At 37.8% G+C, this 24,853-nt stretch overlaps 1 protein-coding gene across 9 annotated transcripts in view; it reads right to left on the reverse strand.

Annotated features, from left to right (window-relative positions):
* Positions 1-24,853, reverse strand: part of SMYD3 (SET and MYND domain containing 3) — a 682,473-nt gene that overhangs the window by 451,337 nt on the left and 206,283 nt on the right. Inside the window, exon 1 of one of the 9 annotated variants that reach the window (XM_070602609.1) lies at positions 223-478. The exons of the other annotated variants lie outside the window; for them this stretch is intronic. Coding sequence (XP_070458710.1) covers positions 223-255 — 33 coding nt within the window. The 5' untranslated portion in view covers positions 256-478. Of the gene's footprint in view, positions 1-222; positions 479-24,853 lie in introns of those variants that run through there. 9 annotated transcript variants of the gene reach the window in all.

Raw genomic sequence — 24,853 nt, forward strand, 5'->3', positions numbered from 1 at the left:
CAACCATTTAGAACAATCCAGCTTCCAATAATTGATGAAAAAATAACAAAAGGAGGTGTTTACATCAGATTAACGTTCAGTGCTTAAATTTAACACGTCAATATTTAAGTAAAATAGTAAAGCAACTAACAGAAAAATTAAACACTGTATATCACTCTTGAAAAAAGAGTGCATATATTTCTTAGAAATGAAGTCCTGCTAGAGACGCTCCCTCCATGTCACCTGCAGCCTTAAACACGTCTTCAGAGGCAACATCAGGAGTGTTGGTGAACACGCTGCAAACTGGTGTACAGGCCATCAGATGCTGCACGTCAGCAATCCTTCAGCTGTTAGATTAAGATTTCCCAACAGGCGAGGGCTGCAGTACTTCTGCATCGAGCATCTGGTACAGTGTCACAAATGCAGAACAAAGATGCAGCAGGCTCAGGGCTCTTTCAGCTTTTCTTTGACATCTGCAGCATGCAAACACTTATCTTCCAAGGGTCACCTGGTCTACAAGGTGAATTCTCCCAATTGCATGAAACGTGAGCAAAATTTCCATCCTCTGAGGTCTGACTCTAAAGCAAAGCTTCCACCCTACAAAAACCTTAATGAAAGATAATAATAAAACCTTTCCTTCTGGCACTTGCCAGCACTTTTTTTTTTTAAATCTGACAATCACAAATCACCACCATGCCCACATCAATGCCTCTTACAAGCAAATATTTTCCAGTCTTGGGAAGTCCAAATTTACTTAAAATTTGCCATACAAATTATTTCCCCAAGTTTCACTCAATGTAAACTTCTGAGTATGACAAGACTGACACAAGTTCTATACTCACATTCTGAGAAAATTAGTGCTTTTTTTTTTTACCAACTCTTATAATGTCTGAAAAAGACTATTTTAGAAATCTGTATGTAGTAATAATTTCCCAATATAACTGCAAATACAGAGATGCTGTTTTCATTCATCTCTGTATACTCAGCACCTAGCACAGGGCCTGGCACATACTAGACACTCAATATTTGTTGCCTCTCAAACACCTGATAATCAGACTTTTTGAATTCCAAATTCAAACAGAAATATTTTCTCCCATTGACCTTTATTATAAAAGTAGAGTTGTATATCTTTGGAAAATATTTGACCCCAAGACATAACTTAATAAAATTACATCTTAAAAAGCAACAATCATTTTAGAACTTATTAACTGATAAAATACTAATAAAGACAATCCTCAAAAGTCTGATATTTAAAGTCCAAAGTTGTTCTGAACTTAAAATATATTTTCTTATATAAATGAATGTTTGAATAATGATTACATCAGATGAGCTAAAGATTTCAAGTTACGGTTTCATTACAAGTTTTAAAACCTCCTGTAGCAAAAGCCCATGCATATAATCACTATTTAAAATGTATTTGGCATTCTATCTGTTTAGTCTGGACACCAGAAGAACTTACCTCCACATCCAAATGGGAAGAATGACACAATTTGGTTTAAACTCCAGTTCCATCACTTGCTAAGTGGCTTTGGGCAAGTCATACTAAACCTTTCTTTGCGTCAATTACCACACCTGGAGATAATGACACTAAGGTATGAGAACATTATTTTTTAAATATTTTAACTAGCTTTGCTTTTTGTTTTGCTATACCTGATCCTGCCTCTGTGTTCCAGTGGCATCACTTTGCTTAAGGGATACTTATATTTGCTGAAACAGGAATAGAAAAAAAAACCTCAATGTTCCATTTTGACACCCAGAAATCGTTATTTTAATGATTTTAAGACAACTTTCTTGAAAGCCAAGCTTTGTCAAGGGAAACCGTGATTTCCAAATCCCCTAAACATTGGTGTTAACAATTAGGGATGAGGAAGGGGCAAGAACCTCAGCACTGGTGGGGACATGCTTGCCTGAGCATAAGTGCACATTAGAATCACCTGGGCAGCCTTTGGGCCATCCCAATGCCTGGCCCCACCCCCAGACATTTTCGTTGTCTGGGTGAGGTACCAGGCATTGGTAATTTTCTTTGAAGAGTCATCAGGTGATTCTGATGTGCAGCCTGGATTCAGAACAACAGCTCTAAGAGAAGCCTCCTATTTGGTTCAACATTGTGGCCAAGACGGAACAGGAAGGAAAATCCAGCATTGAGCTCCCGGCCCCCTACAGACGTGTGTGTACGGTGTGCAGGGGATCCTGAACTTCCCTGAGACCCAGTGGGGTGATATGGAGACACAGACAGGGTGGCTGGAAGTAGACAACTGAGGCCAGGGAGGAGAGGTCACAAGAACAGAAGCCAAGGCCAGGCCAGGCCAGGGACCTGACTAGATAAACCACCTGGGGCAGAAACGAATAAGGACCAGAGGACAGCCGTGCTCCCCGTCACCGTGAGCATGTGAAGGGGAAAATGCAAAGGGTTGAGCATTAACCTGAAAGAAGCTGAGCAACCCAAGAGAAACCATGTAAACTGGAAGAAACAGAGGCACCATGAATTGGCAAGTTTGTCCTTGTCACGCACACTCCTCACCTTACCCCCTCCCCATCTGGGCTGAGGTGGAGGCCTGTGATGAAAAGGAGCTCAGTTACGGAATAGAAAGAAGCCATTTTATTAAAATTATCCAAAACATGAAAAAAAAGGAAAAGGTGAGAGAGCCACATGCCCTCTGAGTCACACCGGGGTACCATTCAACAGGCTTGCCCGAGGTTCATTTAATTCTCTAGAGGAATGGCCCTGAATTTGACTCTGTTATTTACTATTCCAGCAGAGTGCAGACACTGCAGAACTACATGCTAACTTGTAGCCTTCTGTCCAACAGAAAGGAGAAGCCTAAAAAGCTGTGGTTTTCCTGCCTGTTGAACATTACCAGTTTTGTCTCCAACCTAGCAATCTTATTCTAACTTTTCTTTTAATGACTAAACACTGATGGAACCAGCATTTTATAAGATATTTTCTAAGATAATTCAAGTAAAGCGCTTAGCACAGTGCAGAGTACATAGCAAATGCTCGGTAAATGTGTTATTATTCATAGCTGCTAATGGCTAGAGAGGATTTTTACCTGGCCCCTAGCAGTGGTCACAGACTCACCAACAGCGTCCACAATTGAGGGCAACCGAGGTCAGTAGTTACATGCAAGCTTCCCTCAGTAGGGAGCATTTGCAAATATTATGAATATAGGGAGGCATTCTGATCAAAATAATTCCAAAACTATCAAAGCAGACGGTGAGATTCACTTGAATATTTATCAAAATAAGTGTGTGGGCCTATGAGGAGAAAACAATCATAACTTGGCCAAATCAAGTACACTGATCTAAAGGAAGCCATCTCCTTGGTGACCAAAAGTATGCTCCTCCAAACTGTAAGGGGGTGTTTGGATGATACGCAAAACTTATGTGGTTAATCCTGGCTATGGAATAAAAAGCAATACAGTCAAGTTAACTATCTTAGCATAAGAACAGAGAGGAAGCTAGTCAAGGGAGGGAGCAACAGCTAACAAGAAAGAGAATATATGGTTAATTTTTTAAATTATAAACTCCATCAGTATGATTCCTCTACAGGAAGTTTCTTCACAAATGAAGCGGACCTGTGAAGACAACAGCTTGCCCAATCTTAAAATTGGGCTTATAAGAAACTTCAGGGGCCGGCTCCGTGGCCGAGTGGTTAAGTTTGCGAGCTCCGCTGCAGCGGCCCAGGGTTCGGAGCCTGGGCACGGACATGGCACCGCTCGTCAGGCCACGTGGAGGTGGCGTCCCACATCCCACAACTAGAAGGACCTGCAACTAGGATATACAACTGTGTACAGGGGTGGTTTGGGGAGATAAAGCAGGAAAAAAAAAAAAATTGGCAACAGTTGTTAGCCCAGGTGCCAATCCTTAAAAAAAAATTTAAAAATTAAAAAAAGGAAGATTGGCAACAGTTGTTAGCCCAGGTGCCAATCTTTAAAAAAAAAAAACAACTTCAAGGTCTTGACTTTGACTTTAACTTCAAGGGTGAGGGTTGCAGACACATCAGCACACTGTCAAGGCCATAGCCATTTGGTGATCTTTCATTTCACAGCTTTTCTTTCAAGTGTCTGAAGTTTAGCTCTCCTAATATCAATAAACAATACCATGACAGGCAAGACAGAAGGAATAAAATCACATCAGCCTCATAAAATGAGAAAAAAACTCTATATTCTTTTGTTTTCCTCACTCCATCTCTTTTCTCTTGCCCAGACAGGGAAAAAAAATCTAGCTTTATTCTGAAGTAAACATACATAATTAGACACAGAGTCTTCATAATTCACCACATTGACATCTTCATCATCAACTACCCTATCACCAAATACTAAGCAGTTGAAAGAAAAATATTAATAAACAAATTTCTGAGGTTATATACTTCTTTTAAAGCAATTTTGTACACTATAAAATATATAATTTCCCCTTATATATATCTCTCTATATATTCCCTTTATATATTCTCCTTACAACAAAAAAAATACTATTTGCTACCTTGTGACGGTACAATTCAACAAGCTTTTACTTTAAGTACAACAGAAAATTTGTAGGCTGATAAAGTGATTTCAATAAAAAGAAAAGAACAATTCGAAAATATTGGCATTTCCATATCCTACAGAATACTCATGACTATATGGTCAAGATGAGCATCAGTTACAAATTATGTGTACAGCTTGCTAACAAATTAGGGAAATATTCCCCTTTGGTTTCTTTCCTGACTGCCTGTAAAATAATATTCACACACAAATTTGCAATTCAAATTCGGTGTCTTATGAGTACATTTTTCAGATCGTGCTCTTAGAAGGGAGAGCAAGCTAACAGTTGCATGGAAAGTATAATTTGCTGCTGGCTTTCAGCCAGAAACACCAGAACAAATGTTTAGAGACCAGGAGGCATCTAAGCAACCTAGTGCATCTGGATTTCTCAATAGTTGCTGCTCTTTATATATGGACCTCCAAATAAAGGGCTAAATAATTTTGAAATTCATTCATTTAAAAATGTATTTCTTTTACTTAAAAGGGGACAGAAAAAGAAGCAATTTGAAGGCCCTTTGAGAACATTTGTAACAGCACTGACAAGAAGTCCCAGTGATTTAAGCAACACTAATAACCATATGTCTGGACCTATGCTCAGCTGTAATTTAAACATTAAGTATAAGCTTTTATTTTCATACTTGAGAAAACATGCCAAGTATTCAGTATTTATTATTACAGTTAACTTGCAGAATGAGAAAGCTAATTACAATAGAAAGAAGAAAATATTGGTCTTGGGAAAAAATGAATATGATTATCATACAGGTAGGCAGTAAAGGAGTCATTACTACCGCCCACAACCAATCCAATATGCCTGTATCTTTAACTTACTAAACTGTCACGTATTCAGGCAGATTTGATCACTATATGGGCAAATATATTGCTAATAAAAACCCACTCTAACACAGTAGTCACTCCAGCACAGCACAATATAATTTTTGTAGGTACTGTATATGCTGCTGTAAACCATGTGACACAGTAAAAGGCATGACATACTACAAGTTTTCTTAAAAAAAATACTGTGAGCAGGTGTTGTCAGCCTATTACTTGAGAGCATTCCAGGGTAAAATGGTCATGCTGAAATAGAAGTCTCTGAAACAGAAAGCAACATAAGGAGGTGAGCAAATGACAGAGAGAGGTGAGGCAAGGAGAATGGGGGATGTTGAAAAAACATAAGGAAAGAGTCAATAGATAACCATTATCAAGAAAATAATTTTAGTTGATGTTAAGTGTTGAGATTGAAAATTGAAGCATGAGTTGAGAAAATCTGCAGATGAAATCAAGGAGAACCATGAATAACAAGAATTCCAAGCTGACACACTCAGTGGGTAAAGCATCCGTCTCTCTCTTTTTTTTTTTTTTGAGGAAGATTAGCCCTGAGCTAACATCGGCTGCCAATCCTCCTCTTTTTGCTGAGGAAGACTGGCCCTGAGCTAACATCCACGCCCATCTTCCCCTACTTTATATGTGGGATGCCACCTCAGCATGGCTTGCGAAGTGATGCCATGTCCACACCCAGGATCCAAATTGGCAAACCCTAGGCCATCGAGATGGAACGTGCACACTTAACTGCTGCACCACCGGGTCAGCCTCAACACTTGTCTCCTACTGCATCTAGGCTCTGAAAGCACTGTGGTCGAACCAGATCACATATGCTACTGTTCTATACATGGTGGTAGTTAGGAAGCCAATTTGTAGCTCTTCACCAAGAAGGGATTGTGAATCCCTAAATATCACATCAGACCTAGTGGACAACCCCCACGAGGGCCCAGCATTGGTAGGCCACTTCTGAGCTCTGCTGGCTGTGCAGTCTGTACAACAAATCATTCACTTCTTCTACCCCATCTATATGTATGATGTACTTGAATAGTTTGCCAGCATCCTAGAGTACCCGGAGCTTTTAGAAGGCTGCTTTAATATAAGTGTAGTTGATGTTTACTTTTCATTAAACTGTGATTTATTTTAAGCCATTATCAGAAGGTGAATTAAAAAATTAGAGGACTGTGACATCAAAGTGGTACAATGTACACACTGGCACATGAGGAGGTGCTTCCACTTTTGAGGACATGGGACACTTTTGAGGTCCTCCTACTGGTGAGACCACTTCCAAGAAATGTTGTAGCCTACACAGTGGAACACCCACAACAGTCTCCGAGGGAAAGTGTCTATCCCAGGACTCAAGGCTAATTCCTTTGCTCTCATCTTCTCAGAAATCTCACCCTGATACTAATAACCCTCTCCCCCACTTACCTTTAAATGTGTATCCTTACTTGCCCTAAGCTCAAATCTCTTTAAAAAACAACCAACCACCAAAAAAACTGCATTCTCCTTCTAACTGCCATCCTAGTCTTTTCTGCTTTTTCACAGCCCAATTTCTTAAAGAGATCCAACACTCGTTACACTAAGGTGCTCTAGAAAAGTTCATCAAAGGATTCTTCATTATTGAAATCAATTTATACTTTTCAGTCCTCATCGTAACTGACCTCTCTACAGCATGAAACTGTTGATTTCCTTCTTGAAATGCTTTTTCTCCTATGACATCTTTCTCTCCAGGTTTTCTTCTAACTTCTCTCCCTCTCAATCACCTTTGCTAGGTTCTCTTTTTTCAGCTAGCCTCTTAAATATTCCTGTTCTAGAGGGTTCCATCAATATTCCTACTGTATTCTTCATTTCCACTCTCTCCCTGTGTTATTTCTACCTCCACAGAATCAGTTATCATCTATATGCTTTTGAATTCTCAAATCTCAATTTCCTCCCCAAATGTCTCTTGAGATTCATTCCCATATAGCATCCAGTTCCTTTCGGAATACATCCACTTGGATGCCCCACAGGTATCTCATGCTCAATATGTCCAAAGAGGAATTCATGAGTGACATATGCAAATCCCTCTCCTCTCTCTCCCTACTATTGTTAACTTCTCTTGCATATTTGCTGTCTTTATGAAAGGAAGTACCAATCACTCCCCAAGTTTGCCAAGTTAGAAACATGGGCATCCTCTTTGACTCCTTTCTTTCTACCCCCCACCCAAAATGGGAGTCTCTAAGCACTAGCAATTCCACTTTCTTTTTTTGTTTTTGTTTGTTTGTTTGCTTTTGGCTGAGGAAGATTCACCCTGAGCTATAACATCTGTTACCAATCTTCCTCTTTTTGCTTGAGGAAGATTCACCCTGAGCTAAACATCTGTGCCAATCTTCCTCTAATTTGTATGTGGGTTGCTGCCACAACATGGCTGCCAACCAGCAGTGTAGATCCATGCCTGGGAACTAAACCCAGGCCACTGAAGCAGAGTGCGCCAAACTTAACCACTAGGCCATGGGGTCAGCCTCTCCACTTACTTAAAATTTTCTCATTCCCTTCTTCTCCCCATCACACCACCCACTGCTACCACTGCCATAGTACAGGACCACATCATTTCTTGATTTGATTACTGCAGTAGTCTTCTAGTCTCAGTTTTACTGTCCCACCAACCATCCTCCAAACTGAAGCCAAAAAGAGCTTTCTAAAGTACGTAACTCACTCGCCAAATCCCATGTCCCTTGTCAAATTAAAAATGTGTAGGTAGTTCTCCTTCAAGATAAGGTCCAACTCCTTGGCACCTGCCTATCTTTAGCCTCATTTCTGACCAATTTCCTGCCTCCTGGCTATGCTCTGGCCATACTGAATTACTCAGCAGTTTCCCAAAAGCAACATCTTTTATATCTGTGCCTTGACATATGCTCCCTCCTCTGCCCATTAACCCTTGTCCCAACTTGTGTCTTGCTGCAAAGACTTTGAGACTAGGCTAAGAGGTCCTGTCCTTTCCATAGCCTTCCCAGACACCCACAGCCTGGGTGTGATGCCCTTCCCATGTGCTCTAAGGGCAGGAGCCCTCTATGAATAGTAGACAGTACTGTGACTCTCATATTTGAGGAAATGAACCAACAATTAATAACTCTTATACTAAGATTGCAACCAAATATAAGTGGCTCTCAAATATAACAGGCACTCAATAAGTGGCTTTCAAAGAATGTAAGATGAATGAATAACAATTTGGCTTGAAGTTTTGTATCTGACATAATGCCTGTAGCACATAAGGTATCTATGTCAAATTGTATTTATTTAGAACTTCAGAGTAATGTATTTCTTGCTGTTTTTAAGTACTAATAAAGGGTCAAAGAATGGAATAGTCTCTAGGCCTTAATAACAAAGTTATCTTGATGATGAAGTAATTGTTTAATAAAATATTACACATCCGTGAAGAAGTTCATGTATCCTCCAAAGGGCCTGACTACATAGGCTGCAGAGACTGTCCTCATCTCTGCATACCCGAGTCCCTGGCACATAGTATTCACTCAGTAAGGTCTGACGAATGAGAAAATATAAAGACAATTATAGAAACAAGTAGAGCCTACCCTGTTGCAGAATTAGTAATTTCTAATTTCTTAACTAGTCCACATTCAGCTTACCTACAAATGGTCAGTCTTACTGAGGGCAGACTACCATTTCCAGGAAATATTCAGCTCAGTATCCATTTATTCAACAAATATACAGTGTCAACTATTTGTGAGGTACCATGGTAGACACAAGAATTAATGGGAAAAGCAACAGAAACAGAACTCTGGTTCCAACTCCACCTAGACACCTAATAGTTGCGTGATCTGGACAAACCAATTAAGCTCTCTGCCTATAAACTTCACATATATATTGAGAATAATATATTTATTTCACAGGATTATGGTGGAATTAAATGAGATAACACATAAACCTAACATGGTGAATACATATTAGTTATTCCTGTTATCCACTGTGAATAAAAAACAGTAATAAATATTTTATATATTACTTTATTAAAACAAGCCCATGAGACAAATAACACAGGGATTAATACTCTCACTTATAATATTTAAAACCAGGGAACCTAAACAATTTTCCCAAGACCACTCACGTAGTTAGTAGGTGGCAAAGCTCTTTGGTATCTGGTAAAAACTCTGATTCTCTTTACTTAGTGTCTCTTACAAATCGCACTGGCGCCTAACTGTGAAAGACCCGACAGCAAAGAGAGGGACTATAGTTGAGAAAGCATACGTCTTCCTAACACAGCAGCTGAGGGGCTGACAAGCAGATAAAAAGTGTTTAATTGTTGTCTTGCTCAAGATAACAGCTTTCTGACTGGACTTAGAGTAATGCCACCTGTAAGAGACACCATAAAGTTTAAGCAGTCAGGAAAAGGTCCCCAATGTCATAAGTTTTGCTTTAACAAGAGAATTCTAATATTAAAAACTGTCAGGTTGCCATGGTAACAATCTATTTGCAATCACGACACTGGCGGTATTCTGTTATATTTCTCTCAAAGAAAAATAAACTAGATGTAGCTGAGGAATTTAATAAAAGTATCAGCTAGACCCAAAGCCAAGATATAACCATTTTTAGGCAATATGACAGGATTTAAATATACAGCAGGAGACGCTCAGGTTACAATACCAGTTCCATCAATAAAATTAAAAGATTTTGACCTTGACACCAATACAAGGTATAGTCATATGATCTGGAAAACTCAATTCTTTCAGCAAGAAAAATAAATCGTTAAACAACTGAGATGACAGCCATAGAACAAGAAAGTCAGAATTTATCAAAAGGAGAGCAAAACCAATCCTCAAAGAAAGTATGAATTCTAAAGACTAAATTTCTCAGAGAAAGCGCGAAGGTTTCATTTTGGTGTTTTGTTTTATGTATATGTGTGCACGCATGTGGGGAGCGGGTGTTGAACCCCAGGACATCCTTGGAAGAGTTAACCTTCTACTTTTATCTAGAAAAGGTCAGAAGGACATATTCAAAGTAAATTGATTCTGAACAAAAAAGGAAGGACGTTCTTGTTATTAATTAGACCATTTTGAAGTCTGGACACGCAGACTGCTCATGCAGACAGGAACAATTTCCACACAATCAGCAAAGCCTCAGTCATGACTAGGAACACCAGACAGATTTTCTTTCTGTTAAGCTTTTCTAGTACTTGTTTCTACAACTATCTGTGAAATGATAACATTTTCCCCACAACTTTAGCTGTGAACAAATCATTTCTTTTCTGTTTGTAATGATTTTACAGAACAGCATACACATGTTCAGTGTCCTTAAAGACAACCTAGAAATCGCACTTCGTCTACTTCAACAATAAATTGTCTTTTTAAGAAAACGTCAACATTTACGATAAAAGAAATTTTTTTCCTCACTGGCCAGTGTTTTCCTTAACTTACAGTCAGTGCACATTTATATACAAATAACTTTATTTTGATAACATATATCTATATAATAGTATAATATATATTTATATCATACATAGTATACATTTTTACAAATGTATATTTATCTATAAAGCTAAATCGTTTAGGGGCCAGCCTGGTGGTTGGTGCAGGAGTTAACTGTGCATGTTCCGCTTCGGCGGCCCGGGGTTCACTGGTTCAGATCCCAGGTGCGGACACGGCACCATTTGGCAAGCCATGCTGTCTCAGGCGTCCCACATATAAAGTAGAGGAAGATGGACATGGATATTAGCTCAGGGCCAGTCTTCCTTAGCAAAAAGAGGAGGGTTGGCAGCAGAGGTTAGCTGAGGGCTAGTCTTCCTCAAAAAAAAAAAAATAGATAAATAGTTTATTTTCTGAAATACAGTCCAGAAAACTATGTGTTATCAAATTTTCTAGATGACAAGTCCACGCTTTCCTTCTACGTTCAATATAAAATTACAGAACTGTCCCCAACCCCTTGAACAGGATTGGCTGAGAAACTTTTTTAAAATCACAGTTCAGATTATAGAAAACCTCATAAAATCAAAAGTTTCAAATCTTATTAAAATAAGATAAAATTAACTTAAATAACAACATCTATAGCTAACAGAAGCAATATACATTTGCTTACTGTTCTTAAAGATCACGGAGACGTTGGAAATCTTAAGACTGATTCAAAGGTTTCTAGGTTGAGAAATTTACATGGAGGACTACAATACTAAACAGTAAAGGAAATAGTGAGTACAAATTTGAGGGAAAGTGCTAAATAACCATCCACACTTTACTTATTTTTTTTATTTTTGAGGAAGGCTGGCCCTGAGCTAACATCCGTGCCCATCTTCCTCTACTTTACATATGGGACACCTACCACAGCATGGCTTGCGAAGCAGTGCCATGACCGCACCTGGGATCCAAACCAGCGAACCCTGGGCCATGGAAGCAGAACGTGGACACTTAACTGCTGTGCCACCGGGCTGGCCCCCCATCCACACTTTAAACAGATTGGATAATGAGATGGGCATGTGTGGTAAACAGGCAGCGGTTAGAGATACAGGGTTGGAACTCAGGAGGGTGGTCTGAAATAGAGAAAAAGATTGCTGAATAAGCTCTCATTGGTGAATAAGCAATTATTGAATCTACAAAAAAGGACAACATCCTTTGGAAACCAATGCAGAAAAGTGAGTAATAAAGAGAAACAAAGTAGCCAGCCCAGTGGTGTAGTGGTTAAGTTTGCATGCTCCACTTCAGTGGCCCAGGGTTCCCAGGTTCGGATCCCAGCCACAGACCTACACACTGCACATCAAGCCACGCGGTGGCAGCAACCCACATATAAAGTGGAGGAACGCTGGCATAGATATTAGCTCAAGGACAATCTTCCTCAAGCAAAAAGAGGAAGTTTGGCAACAGATGTTAGCTCAGAGCCAATCTTCCTCTTCAAAAAAAACAATAAAAATTTGAAAATAAAGAGAAACAAGAATAATCCTTGAGGAAGACCAACCTTTAGAGGTCAGAGGAGTTTTAGCAAACAAGGTGACACATATGACTTGAAAGTCATGAAAGGGTCTCAAGCAGGGAGCAGTCAACAACATATGCCTCAGAGAGCTCAAACAGAATACAGGAATAGAAAAAGAATATTGGAATCTGCATTTAGGATGTAACTAGTTATACTAGTGAAGTCATTGTCAATACAGAAGTGGAGGCAGAATCAAAGGGTGGAAACAATGCATCAAACACTATGGCCTATCCTCATAATACTGAAATCAGGAATTCTCAACAAATACAGGTCAGTGATTCTGGATTACATAATAACCCTTCTTATGTGAAAGAAACAATAGCAGCATTTGTTTTTAAGGTCAAACTTAAGCAGCAATCCATTTCTTCTTTTTTATTCTTTCTTTTTTCTTTTTCTTTTTTTTCTTTTTTTGCTGAGGAAGAGTCACCCTGAGCTAACACCTGTTGCCAATCTTCCTCATTTATTGCTTGAGGAAGATTAGCTGTGAGCTAACACCTGTGCCAATCATCCTCTATTTTTTTGTATGAGGGACACTGCCACACCATGGCTGGTGAGTGGAGTAGGTCCACACCCAGGATCTGAACTTGCAAACCCAGGCCACTGAAGTGGAGCACGTGAAACTTTAACCACTCAGCCATGGGGAAGGGCCCCCTTCTTTTCTTTTTTTTTAATTCTAGCAGTATAAATAAATTTTCTGGCAAAAATAAGAATAGTTTCTTAAGCATCAAATATCAAAAGTTCATTTATTTTTTCTGTGTCAATACCATAGATCCATTGCATCAATCAGAGGCTGCTATGAATCTATCTGGTATTAGTAATGCTTTTAATTAAATTAAAAGATTTTCCCTTCCAAGACTTCCATTTCAGTCCTAAATATGTATTATCTCCATTTATTCTTGTCTCATTGGACAGTGACTTCCATATTTTAGAGGTAGATAGCTTTATGTTTGGTTCCCGTTAACAGGACATCTTGGATTTAACTGCCAATATTATTTATGAATGACAATTGCAGGAGTGTTTTTCAGTATAATGAATATGCCATCCCCTTTAGTTTTTAAGAGATGCTTAACATAAAGAGGGATGGGACAGTCTAGTTGCTCTTTTTCTGTCTTGCTGCACTCTCTTCTGGAAAGACAATAAACAACACAGGCTTTTTCCATTGTCTATTTAAACCTGCAGGTTCAGAGGCAGTTCTGTCAAAAGCCAAAGAGAAATACGAAGGAACTTCTAAGAGAAAAAGTATTCAAGAAGGTGCTTACTAAGGTAAAAAAATAATAATTTGCAGCTGTTACAGCTGGCCAAAAAAAAGGGGGGGGGGGGATAAATTATAACTGCATAGTAATATCAAGCACTACAAAGGTAATAAATTGAAAATAAGTATAAATATTGAATGTCAATCTTTTTTCTATAACCAAAAAGCATAGTAAAGCTTACAAACTCAACTAATGCCTAATGGACTGATTTAAATTCAAAGTGCTCAAATGTAAAAAAGAAAATTGTGAACATACAGGGGGTTCTCCTGTGTTTGCAGTACAATTTCAGATATCATATACAAACTGCCACATTTGGCTCCAAGTAGTCCTTTCTAAATTATCAGAAACAAAATGGAAGTTTTACTCTAAAAGTAAAAGATATACCTCTACCAGGTTAAAACTTTCTAGATCTAATGGCCTTAAAACTAATGCAGTCCAAAAAGCTATCATCATGTAGTGATGATGACCAGACCATCAGGAACACACAACATCCCCTGTATATTATACTCCATCATATAAAGAAGGAAAAACATCTCTACTTTTAAAAGGCAGAGAAAATATCTAGGTCTGCTTAGAATTGTTATGGCCTCAAAAATTTCACAGGGAAAAAGAGTAAAAGTCTCAAGGTTTTATCACGTAAAATTTCAAGATTTAAAACTCACCAGAACTTAATAACTAATTTATTATTATTAATTTCTATTATTTTATCCTATGCAAGAAGCCATTTTATTATGTAAAGATATATATATATATAGATAGATATAGATGTTCCTTGCAATGAAAAAAGTTGGAAATAACCCAATAGGGAACTGGCAAATTAAATTTTAATATGGTTCATGCAATGGAATAGTATACAACCATTAAAAGGAAATTATATGTGGTGTGCATGCAGGAGTGTATATATTAAATATAGATATAGACATAGACCCAACTGTTAACAGCGGTGGTCTCTAAGAAGTAGGGTTTCTGGGGCACTTGAATTTCTGATCTTTACTTTTATTTATTATTTTAATTTTTTATAATGCACATAATTTTTTAAACACCTGAATGTTTAAAATAAGTGATGAAATTTATTAGCACAGTTGAAAAGTACATATTTGCATATATGTTAGACAATTGCTTTTGTTTGTGTCAAAAGATTAAAGATACTTAGAGATATGAAAGGTAATGTATTGGCTATCTATAGTCTACTGTTGTTATTACAGAAGAGATTAAAAAAACCCACAAAATTGCCTTCCTAGGAATATGGGTGAGGAAATTAGTCCAGCAAATGTTTAATGTCTTACCAGAATGAAGATGCTATCAACCTTCACAGGGAGGGGGTGCGGGGGGAGGCGGTGAGGGTGGGCATGGGTGGCAAGATGTGAATTTGGGATTTTTAAATGCCTCTGTGCTTTCCAAGTGTTACGACCATGAGCTCTGGAGTCAGAGATACCTGGGTTACGGGCCCAATTCTGCCACTGACTAGCTATGTGACCCTGGGCAGCTTCCATCTTTCCAAGCCTCAGTTTATCTCCTGAAATACGGAGATAAAAACAGTTCCCCAGGGAACTGTTGTGAAGATTTAAAAGATAATATACACAAGGCTCTGTGCCTGGGATATAGCCAATACTCAATCTGTTGGCTTTTATCCTTCTCAAAGCACACCAAGTTTGCTTCTCTCATTGGCAATTACAAATACCACAGGAAATCAAAGCCTAGATTTTATTGCAAACAAAACAGTAACAAGAAATACAAATTCAGATTGGATAATAGAAAACACCCAGCCTGTCAGTGGAGATCATTTTCTTTCTATAATAATGCTAACCTATCCCAAGGATAGCTTTAGCTGTCCAGAGACCTAAGTCCTCTCTGATTATCAATACTAACCCTGACTTTGTGACAAGTATTAAAATAATACCAGTTCCAAAATGTACACAGAGAAAACCAAATGAAGAACAAGACCCAATCTGCCTCCTAAACACAAATGAGCACTTGAGGGAAAATCTAGACAAAGTTTTAAGAACAAATAAACTATGAAGAGATAGTGAAAAAAGAACTGAAACTATTCCTCACGATCAAAGCACATCGATTTCCACTGTTCAACAGATTCAGATCAACAAGTATGTATTAAGCAACTCATTGCCCTCAAGAATATCCAATTCCACAACAGGAGCCAAGACAAACTAACAAGTAACTGTGATACGAGAATTACCAAGTTCCATGGGAGCCTGACAAAGAGATAGCAACTTCTTGGCAGGGCAAAGGAGAACAATCCTGCTACAGTGAGAATGCTTTTTCAGGTCTGAGTTCAAACAAGATGGTTACAAACAGAGATTCATTCATCTAGCAAGTTTAAAGTAATGAAGCTATGTTTTAATAAACTGCATGCACAAATTTTATACTATATATCAAGAAAACATAGTGGAAAACACTATGTTATGTGCTGCAAGTGAACACAATCATATTTCTGACATCTCCTAAGCTTTATAATCCAGTTGGAGGGCAAATCACACATATTGTACTGTGAATTCCCCAAGGGCAACTGATGCGGCTTTTTTGTCTTTGTTTTCCCATCTCCTTGCATAACACCCGCAACATCACTGGCAGTGAATAAATGTCTGGCAAATAAGTGAATAAACAAAGGACTATAACACAAAGCAGAATATTCTATGTGACACAGATACTCAGAGAAGTTTAGCAGAAGAACACAGAATTTCCAATAGGGTAATAAGCAAAGAAGATGAAAGTATGTGCTATTTTGTCAGCATCTGTTCCCCATATTCCTCTGGGAATCATCTTTTCCCCATTAACTGTCTCCCTGCTCCCTTGGAGCTAACTCCAGGGTGGGCATGTGACCCAGGTCGAGCAAACTGAAATACTGCATCCTCCTGGTTACAGCAAATGGTTCACAAATGCATACCTGACCCAAGTCATGCTAATTAGATACAATCACAGATAATCTTGGGAATTTTGCTTAAGCAACCAAAAAGACAAGTTCTTTTTCATGCTGGATTGGAGCTGAAAGGATAAAAACTCAGAGATCCTGACTACTGTTATGCCACCACGACAGGAGCGTCTGTCTGAGGAAAGACGCATCTCATGGAAAGAGAGTCTAGCAATGTAGGGAGACCAGGTTCTACGACATCGTTTGTGCCCCTGTATTTAGCAATGCTGGGAGGCATTTTTCAGTTCATAGCCAACAAATCTCTTTTTTGCTTCATTCAATATCCAGCTGGATTTTCTGTCATGTGAAACTATAAGAGTTTTCGTGCAAAGATGGAATTAGAATTCATCACTGAAGAATATGACAGGTTTTCAATAGGGAAGAGATTCAGGTAGAAAGAATTATATAAACAAGGTGGAGTAAAGAAACAGAAGACTACTTTAGTTGTAATGTTTAAAAAATCTATAGCTCAATTTTAACTTTAGATTGAGTATAAAACAATGAGTTGGGGTTAGCACAGTAGGTTGGGTGTAGCAAACTGGACTACTCACACCTCACTAAAAGGAGCAAGTGCTACCCAACTCAAGAAAATTGTTGCCATGTAAGAACTAACCCAGTGGAGACACATCTCCCAATTTTTCAGAAAAAAAGCTCAATCTAGATTTCAAAAGTATTGGCAGAAATTCATATCAAAAAAATGAATTCAGGGGCCAGTCCCATGGCATAGTGGTTAAGTCCCACACGCTCCACTTCAGCAGCCTGGGTTCACAGGTTCAGATCCCAGGAGCGGACATACACTACTCAAGAGCCATGCTCAAGAAGCGACCAACATCCAAAATAAAGGAAGATTGGCACAGATGTTAGCTCAGGGCTGATCTTCCTCAAGCAAAAAGAAGAGGAAGACTGGCACCCTCAACAAAGGAGGAAAAAAAAAAACCAGAAAAAATGAATTCAAAGCAATGTACAGACCAAATAAACAAGTCTATGGATGGGATACAGCAGTTAGTTGGGTTTGTGATTTAGAGTCTTACTCAAACAGCCAAGAAAGTAAATTCAAATCCACATCAAAGGCATTAATTAGACCCAAATAAAGGTTTTCTAAACAACACAAGTATGAGAGTCTTCTAAGGAATGCTTTATGATGAAAGCATGTAAGAGAGAATTACAGACATACAGAAGGAGTGACAGAATGAATGGCTATGACACTGAGCTCCTAGCACAGAAAGAGCTGTTGAGTAGATGAAAATAAAGTCTATGCTCTCAAGTCAGGTGGCCCGAGTTGCTATTCAGCCTCTCCTACTTTCTACCTTTGTGACTCTGGACAAGTGTCCCCTAATCTGTAAAATACCACTAATAATAGTGCCTACTTTGCAGTGTTGTTGTAAGGAGTAAATGAGTTGATATATACTGTGATTGGCGGAATCCTAAGATGGCTCCCAAGATTCCTGCCCCTTGGTGTACACACTTCTGTATAGCAAATGGGTGCAATCTTAAGCCATTAAGTTTGTAGTAATTTGCTATGCAGAAATATAAAACTAATATAAAGCACTTAGAACAAAGCCTGGCACATAGGAAGTCCTCAATAAATACCAGCTATTATTATTACAGGATTCTATTAAATTATATGTTCTGATGCACTTAAAGTAGGATTTTTATTATAAAAATTGTTTGCCCATATCACATTTGCTGATACAGAAGATGTATAGGTTTATAAGATGCACCCTAGAACAGCTAATTTTATGTATCAACTTGACTGGGCTAAGGGATGTCCAGATAGCTGGTGAAACATTATTTCTGGATACATCTGTGAGGTTGTCTCCAGAACAGATTCACATGTGAATTGGCAGACTGACTAAAGAAGATTGCCTTCACCAATTCAGGTGGACATCATCCAATCCATCAAGGGCTTGAATAGAACAAAAAGGCAAAGGGAGGGCAAATGTGTTTTCTCTGCTTGAGTCGAGACATCCACTTCTCCTGCCCTCAGTCATCTGTGCTCCTGGTTCTGGGGCCTTGGGACTCAGAGCAGGATTTACCCCACTGGCCCCTCATTCTTGGGCCTTTGGGCTTGGACTTGCACCATCAGCTCCCCTATTTCTCAGGCCTTCAGACTGAATTATACCACTGGCTTTCCAGGTTATCCGGCTTGCGGAGGCAGATCAGTGGAATTCTCAGCCTCCATAATTGCGTGAGTCAATTCTGATAATAAATCTCCTCTTATCTATATCTATATCTATATCTATATATCCTATTGGTTCTGTTTCTCTGGAGAACCCTGACTAATATACATCCCAATGATATAAGGGACTAGGCCAGACAATTTATAAAAGTACTTTTTATAATACAGGTATTGAGAGTGGTTTTAAAGTGATTTTGTAGGAGGAAACTAATCATTATATTCATATACTATAGACTGGAATCCAGTTAGAAATAACAAGTTTAGGATGTGCAGTGACAGTCTACTAACCTAAAAATAAAACATAACATCACAAAATTTTGTTTTGTTTTTCTCCCCAAAGCCCCCAGTACATAGTTGAGTATTTTTAGTTGTGGGTCCCTCTAGTTGTGGCATGTGGGACGCTGCCTCAGCGTGGTTTGACGAGCAGTGCCATGTCCGCGCCCAGGATCCGAACCAACAAAACACTGGGCCGCCTGCAGCGGAGCCCACGAACTTAACCACTCGGCCACAGGGCCAGCCCCACAAAGTTATTTTTTTTAAAGCATATTGGATCAACAAATATTTAGCATGGAACAAAGCACAATAATTTTACTGGTAAAAGAAATCTTATATCACACACATAGTATTAAATAATGGTACAATATTTTAGATAATATTGGTAACTAAGAAAACAAGCCATGATATAAGATACATTTGACAGAATTCCTGTAGAGCACATATACAACAAAATACTACAGCAAAAATCTGTACAAAGCAGGCAACAAAATAAAATAAATTTGAAAAAAATTCCTGTGGAGGTAACCATAATACATGTAGAAATATATTTTAGTTAAAAGAAAACCAGTTCCAAGCAGACAGAAAAATACTGAATTAGAAAAAATGCCACTGTAATTTGCATACATGCTATAAAAGCACATATTTCTCTGAATATTAGTGAATGACAAGTAACTGAAAATATGAAAAAGACAGACTTCAGTAAACACATAAGCAGAAAAAAATAGTGAGAAAAAAGTACCATAAGATTTTTTATCTTCACCCTCAAAACCAAATAAATCACAGCCCATAACCTAAAAGCCCAGTCAAGAACACTGCTGGAATTGGGAATATTTTCTTCGTCCCCAGCACTCATTGTTTTAGTCACAGTCTACTAGTTTACAGCATGATCACTGTAGAAATCTGTGACATTAAGCTTGAACTTAATGTTCTGTCAATGTCTTTGCTGCTTTTGGGCCATAGGCTAGAAATTAATAATTTATATCTGAAATAATAGATGAATAGCCTTGTAATAAATCTCTGTGGGTTGAGGCTTATTTGTTTGTTTAAAAACAACCAATGGGATATGAAATTTTCATCTTAGTCGAAAATTACTGTATTCCCGGGCTCCAACACTTAGAGCAGCCTTGCCGCACCTCACCCTGGAACCACTAGCATACATCTGCTTGGCCTTGAATCCCTACAACAGGCACATAAGATGTAGGATAAATTTTGATACAATTATTTGGAGTAAGGAACATGTGTAGTTTCACAGAAATATATCTATTGCCTAACATCATAATTCACTTTTCTTGAGGTTGCTTCAAGCTTATATGAGGTGTCCTAAATCTCTCACAGTAATTAGAGTCCAAAAGGGTTCAAGAGCTTGCACAGACTTCATTTAGTGAAACAACGAATGAAGATTCTATTTCACATTTAGTACTAAAATCTCACAAGATATAAAATTGCCTGAAGAAAAACGTTAAACTCAAACAACAATTTAATAGAATTATAGAAAACCTCATTTCAGCACAAGCCTCAGCACAAGAGCTTCCTTGTTATCTTCAATATAACACAAATTGGCCTTTTAACATAAAATATTATGGGTCATGGTAATTTCACAGCTTTACTACATTAGAAAAAAAATTTAATGTTCAAGTCAGACTGCTTCTATTTTATATCATACAGATAAGGGCTACTTTCTCATAAAGGTGTTAAGAAATGAATATTAAAGAGAGACGATAAAACCATTTTTAAAAGATAATTTGAAATTAACATATAAGCTTCCATAGTCATATTTAGAAAGAAAATTCTAACTGAAGTTTGACTTTTTATTAATTACCACAGAATTTTTAATTAGAAAATCTAATATGAAAGAACCAAAAATACTTTAAGGCCCCTTTCTTTAAAAAGTATACAAAGTTAGCTTGTCCTACGATTTTTCAACTATAATCTTGTCCTAATAAAGGCGTATGATATTTAACAGCCCAGCTCTCTTCTTTCATACGCTCCTGATATCTAATGGCAGAATTTAACCAACCAAATTACCAAATTTCTCATTCCCTTCAGGCTCGTAAAGAGCTAGATTTCATAGGTGAGCCAGGAACTCACATCACTGATGCGGGAACCCTCTCAGCAGTACCACAAAATATATTTCTGCTCCTGCCTTCATTACAGATCAAAATTGAAGGTTTATTCAAAGTTCTGAGTTGAGTTAAAAACACTGAACAAAATTTATCTTCAAGCTTTACCTTAGCTGTGCCATTATTTTCCTACAAAATATTTTTTTTAAAAACTTAAACCAACACAGATACATTTTATTGCTTAATATTCATGAATAAAACTATATTCTCTATATACAAACATGAACATTTCCGACCATTCAAGCAGCTTCCTATTCAAAACAGCACAGTTTCTTTTACATCTGTACATCACCTCCTGGTGAGTGAATGCTTTACAGCATGATGCAGCCGCTAACAGGTTCAGCTTCCCAATAAATAATCACTGTAGTTAGTGCCTTAGTACAATAAAACATACATAAAAATAAACCTACACTTCCAATTCACTAAGATATAGTGATCCCAGGAGTAAATTTGTGCACCACTTTGAAGGTTAATATTGTAAAACTATGTTGTACAAATAATTAATTGAAGCAAACTATTACTCAGATAAGACCATTCTGACTTTCCTTCTTCCTCATCCTGGATACTATCATTATAGAACACAACACAGTCACTAAGTCTGCCTAATTCTAAATCACCATGATCTGTAGCTCCTCATAAAATACTTCAAAATGTCCTGGCTGATTTTCAGGCCAATGAACTAAGAAACCAATTCACATAGAAGGAATTTCGAGTTCAAGTACAGGCGGGGATTTTTTCCCAAGAATGAAAAAGAATAACTCAGCTTTTCAGTAGGAGCAATACATTCTGAGAAACAACTTATCATTTTGGTAAAAATAACAAAGCCTGATCACTCAACTTCTATTCTGAAGTAGAAAGATAAGCATCTTCACACTTCTAAGTCTACATTTTAAAAAAATAAAAATAGCACCAGTGAGTTTCTACTGGTTAAATTCAACACTGAATTTATTCCCCCTAATGTCTCTTTATATGTTGGCCATCTCCTTTTTGAAATCCTCTTCTTTCATGGATCCCAAACAACCTGAGACCACAGCTTCTGAGACACCTAAAACTACTCTTCCTCTTCACGTCTTTTTAAAAATCCTTCTCAGTTTATTTTGAAAAACAGAAAACAAAAGGCAAAGTACACAATCCAAAACCTACAGTCAAATTTCCCACTTGAAAACATTGCCTCAGGAAGAGAGCTGGCATGTGGAGGCTCACACAGGGAACTGAGACTTAAGTGTAAGTTTTAAGGAAAACTTTAAATCAACTGCTCCTAACCAAAAACAATCACACTCATTAAGCATAAACCACTAGCAAAAATCTCATTGGGTTGCTTCCTCCCTTGGCATACAGAGTCGTAATGGCCTAATTCTTAGTTCTAGGGCCCCCAGTGGCCTATTTGGAACAGTGGCTGCTAAATTCTTGGAAGTCAGGACTGACTCTTCCATCTAGAATAGCTTTCATTACAGGCCCAAATCAAATGATCTCCCCACATCAAATCTCTAACACAAGATTGTTATCATAGCTATCACAGTCTGCTATACAATATTCTGAGCACCTAAAATGTACTGAGTTTGGTATGCAAATTTTGGTATGCAAAATTAAAAAAGAATAAGGCACAGTCCTGCTTTCAAGGAGCTTTCAATATAATACCTAAGTTATTTATGCATTTCTTTCATGTCTCCTACCAGAAGGGGGCAGAGACTAAGCCTTAATTATCTTTCTTTTTCCACATGATGATGTCGATAGAGAGCGTCAATACAAATTAGTTGAGCTGAAATGTATTAAGCTGGTTCTTTCTGACCTAAAATATCCAAGTAAGATTCCTACTGCTTTGTTTTGACCTTATTTACTCATGTCTCCAATACGGACTAGAAGTAAAAGGAGCCTAGGAATGACAAGCCAAACCCATTTTTCCCCCACTTCTTTACTGCCACTACATAATACTAAATATCACAGTGACATACAAGGCTGGGGAAAGAGTTTAGTCTCAAAAGAATGCCCTCCTCGCCAACTATAAAAGCAATCTCTAGAAAAACAGCCTACCAAACTTACAAACTCAAAACAACAATAGCACAGGATACCTAAGAGGAAGAATGGTTTGCATTTAAAATTTATGATAGCACAAAGGGATTCTAGAATTTTATGTTCAATGTACTGAATAGAAAGCAGCTGTTAGGCAAAGAACAATTAAATGACTTCAATGTGTGAGAATTAATGACCATTTTCTTATACTTGGGATTCTGTCATTTGAAAATAAAAATGGAAAGAACTGTAATGTCAACATTCTAAAATAACAATACAAAAATAAGCACTCAAACTAGTACTCATCTAGAAAAATGTAAAATTACTTATTTGCATAAGACTTCTAAAAGCTTTGTTACACTGAAAACTTTTTTAAAGTATTCATTCTATATTAAAATAATTAATAGAACATCAAAGTTTTTTCTAAAATCTCTTTTTTTGGGGGGCAGGGGGAGAAAGATTGACCCTCAGCTAACATCTGTTACCAATCTTCCTCTTTTCGCTTGAGGAAGATTGTCACTGAGCTAACATCTGTGCCAGTCTTCCTCTATTTTGTATGTGGGACGCCGCCACAGCATGACTTGATGAGTGGTGTGTAGGTCCGTGCCCAGGATCCAAACCCAGAAACCCCAGGCCGCCAAAGCAGAGCATGCAAACTTAACCAGTATGCCAGCAAGCTGGCTCCTAAGATTAATAAGCATTTTTAAATTGTCCAAAAATATTTAATGCTGGTAAGTATATTGGCCTACACTCTTCTCACAGGCTTCCCATTTCACAGAATAGGCTCAAATTCTAGTAAAACAAGGCATTTATCAAAACATGGTATCACATTATGACATGAATGGAAAAGTCAAAGTATAAAATACATGCGGATAAAAAACATAAGAACAGGCACTTGAGTTATTATACTCCTCCAGTCAGGTACCAGTACCATGAACTGGCCACTTTATCACAAAAAAAATAAAATAGCCAAAAGCTCCAATATGTCAAATACATCATATTTGAACTGAATGGCTGCCTGAGATAAATGGCAGTGTGAATACTATCCTTTTTTCCTCTACTTACCAGGTACAAATTTTCAGGATTCTATCTTGTCTCTCACGCTCTGTGTCTACTTGGTCAATCTAAAAGCCTGCTGAAGATACTGGACTTTGAAAGTCCATTTAGAAAAGAGCAAGCTGGACTATGGAAAAGGTATTTCACATGGAAATGCTCTCAGGGACACTAATTAGGTTTTGGAAAAGAGGAAGCCACTTTAAAAGTCAATCCAGTAGCATTCTTCCTCTGAGTTACAATTTAACAAGGCAGATCTCACCCAATTCTAGAAATATAAATGCAAATAGACCCAGGAATTTGGTGAACTCCATTAAAGAAACAATGGGTCCCTGCAAAAGAAAAAAAAGGGAGATTTAACTAATCACAAATGTACTCTGTTTTAGGGAAAACCAGACACGATGTGTAGAAATCTAGGTTTTTAAAACAGAGAAATGAGCTTACAAAATAAACCTTCCTCCACAAAAATATGCATAATAGGATCCCGCTAATCTCCAAATTTGCCTAGTTCACATAACCTGATATTTATTGACAGAAATTGAATTTGTAAGCAAGATTTTTAGGAAAAAATACACTGTACAATACACCATATAATCCCCATGTTATCATTTTGTGATAAAGATAATTAGAAGTAATTTTTCAATACAATTTTTTTTTCAATTAAAAAGCTGGCAGCTTTGTCAGACCTGCTTTTGCAAAAACCATTAACTATTTGATTCTTCATAGAGCACCAGAAAGATCAGAGACAAAACTGCCTCTAAACTACC

This window comes from Equus przewalskii, chromosome 31 (genome assembly GCF_037783145.1).
Source record: "Equus przewalskii isolate Varuska chromosome 31, EquPr2, whole genome shotgun sequence".
In the NCBI taxonomy this organism is placed as follows: domain Eukaryota; kingdom Metazoa; phylum Chordata; class Mammalia; order Perissodactyla; family Equidae; genus Equus; species Equus przewalskii.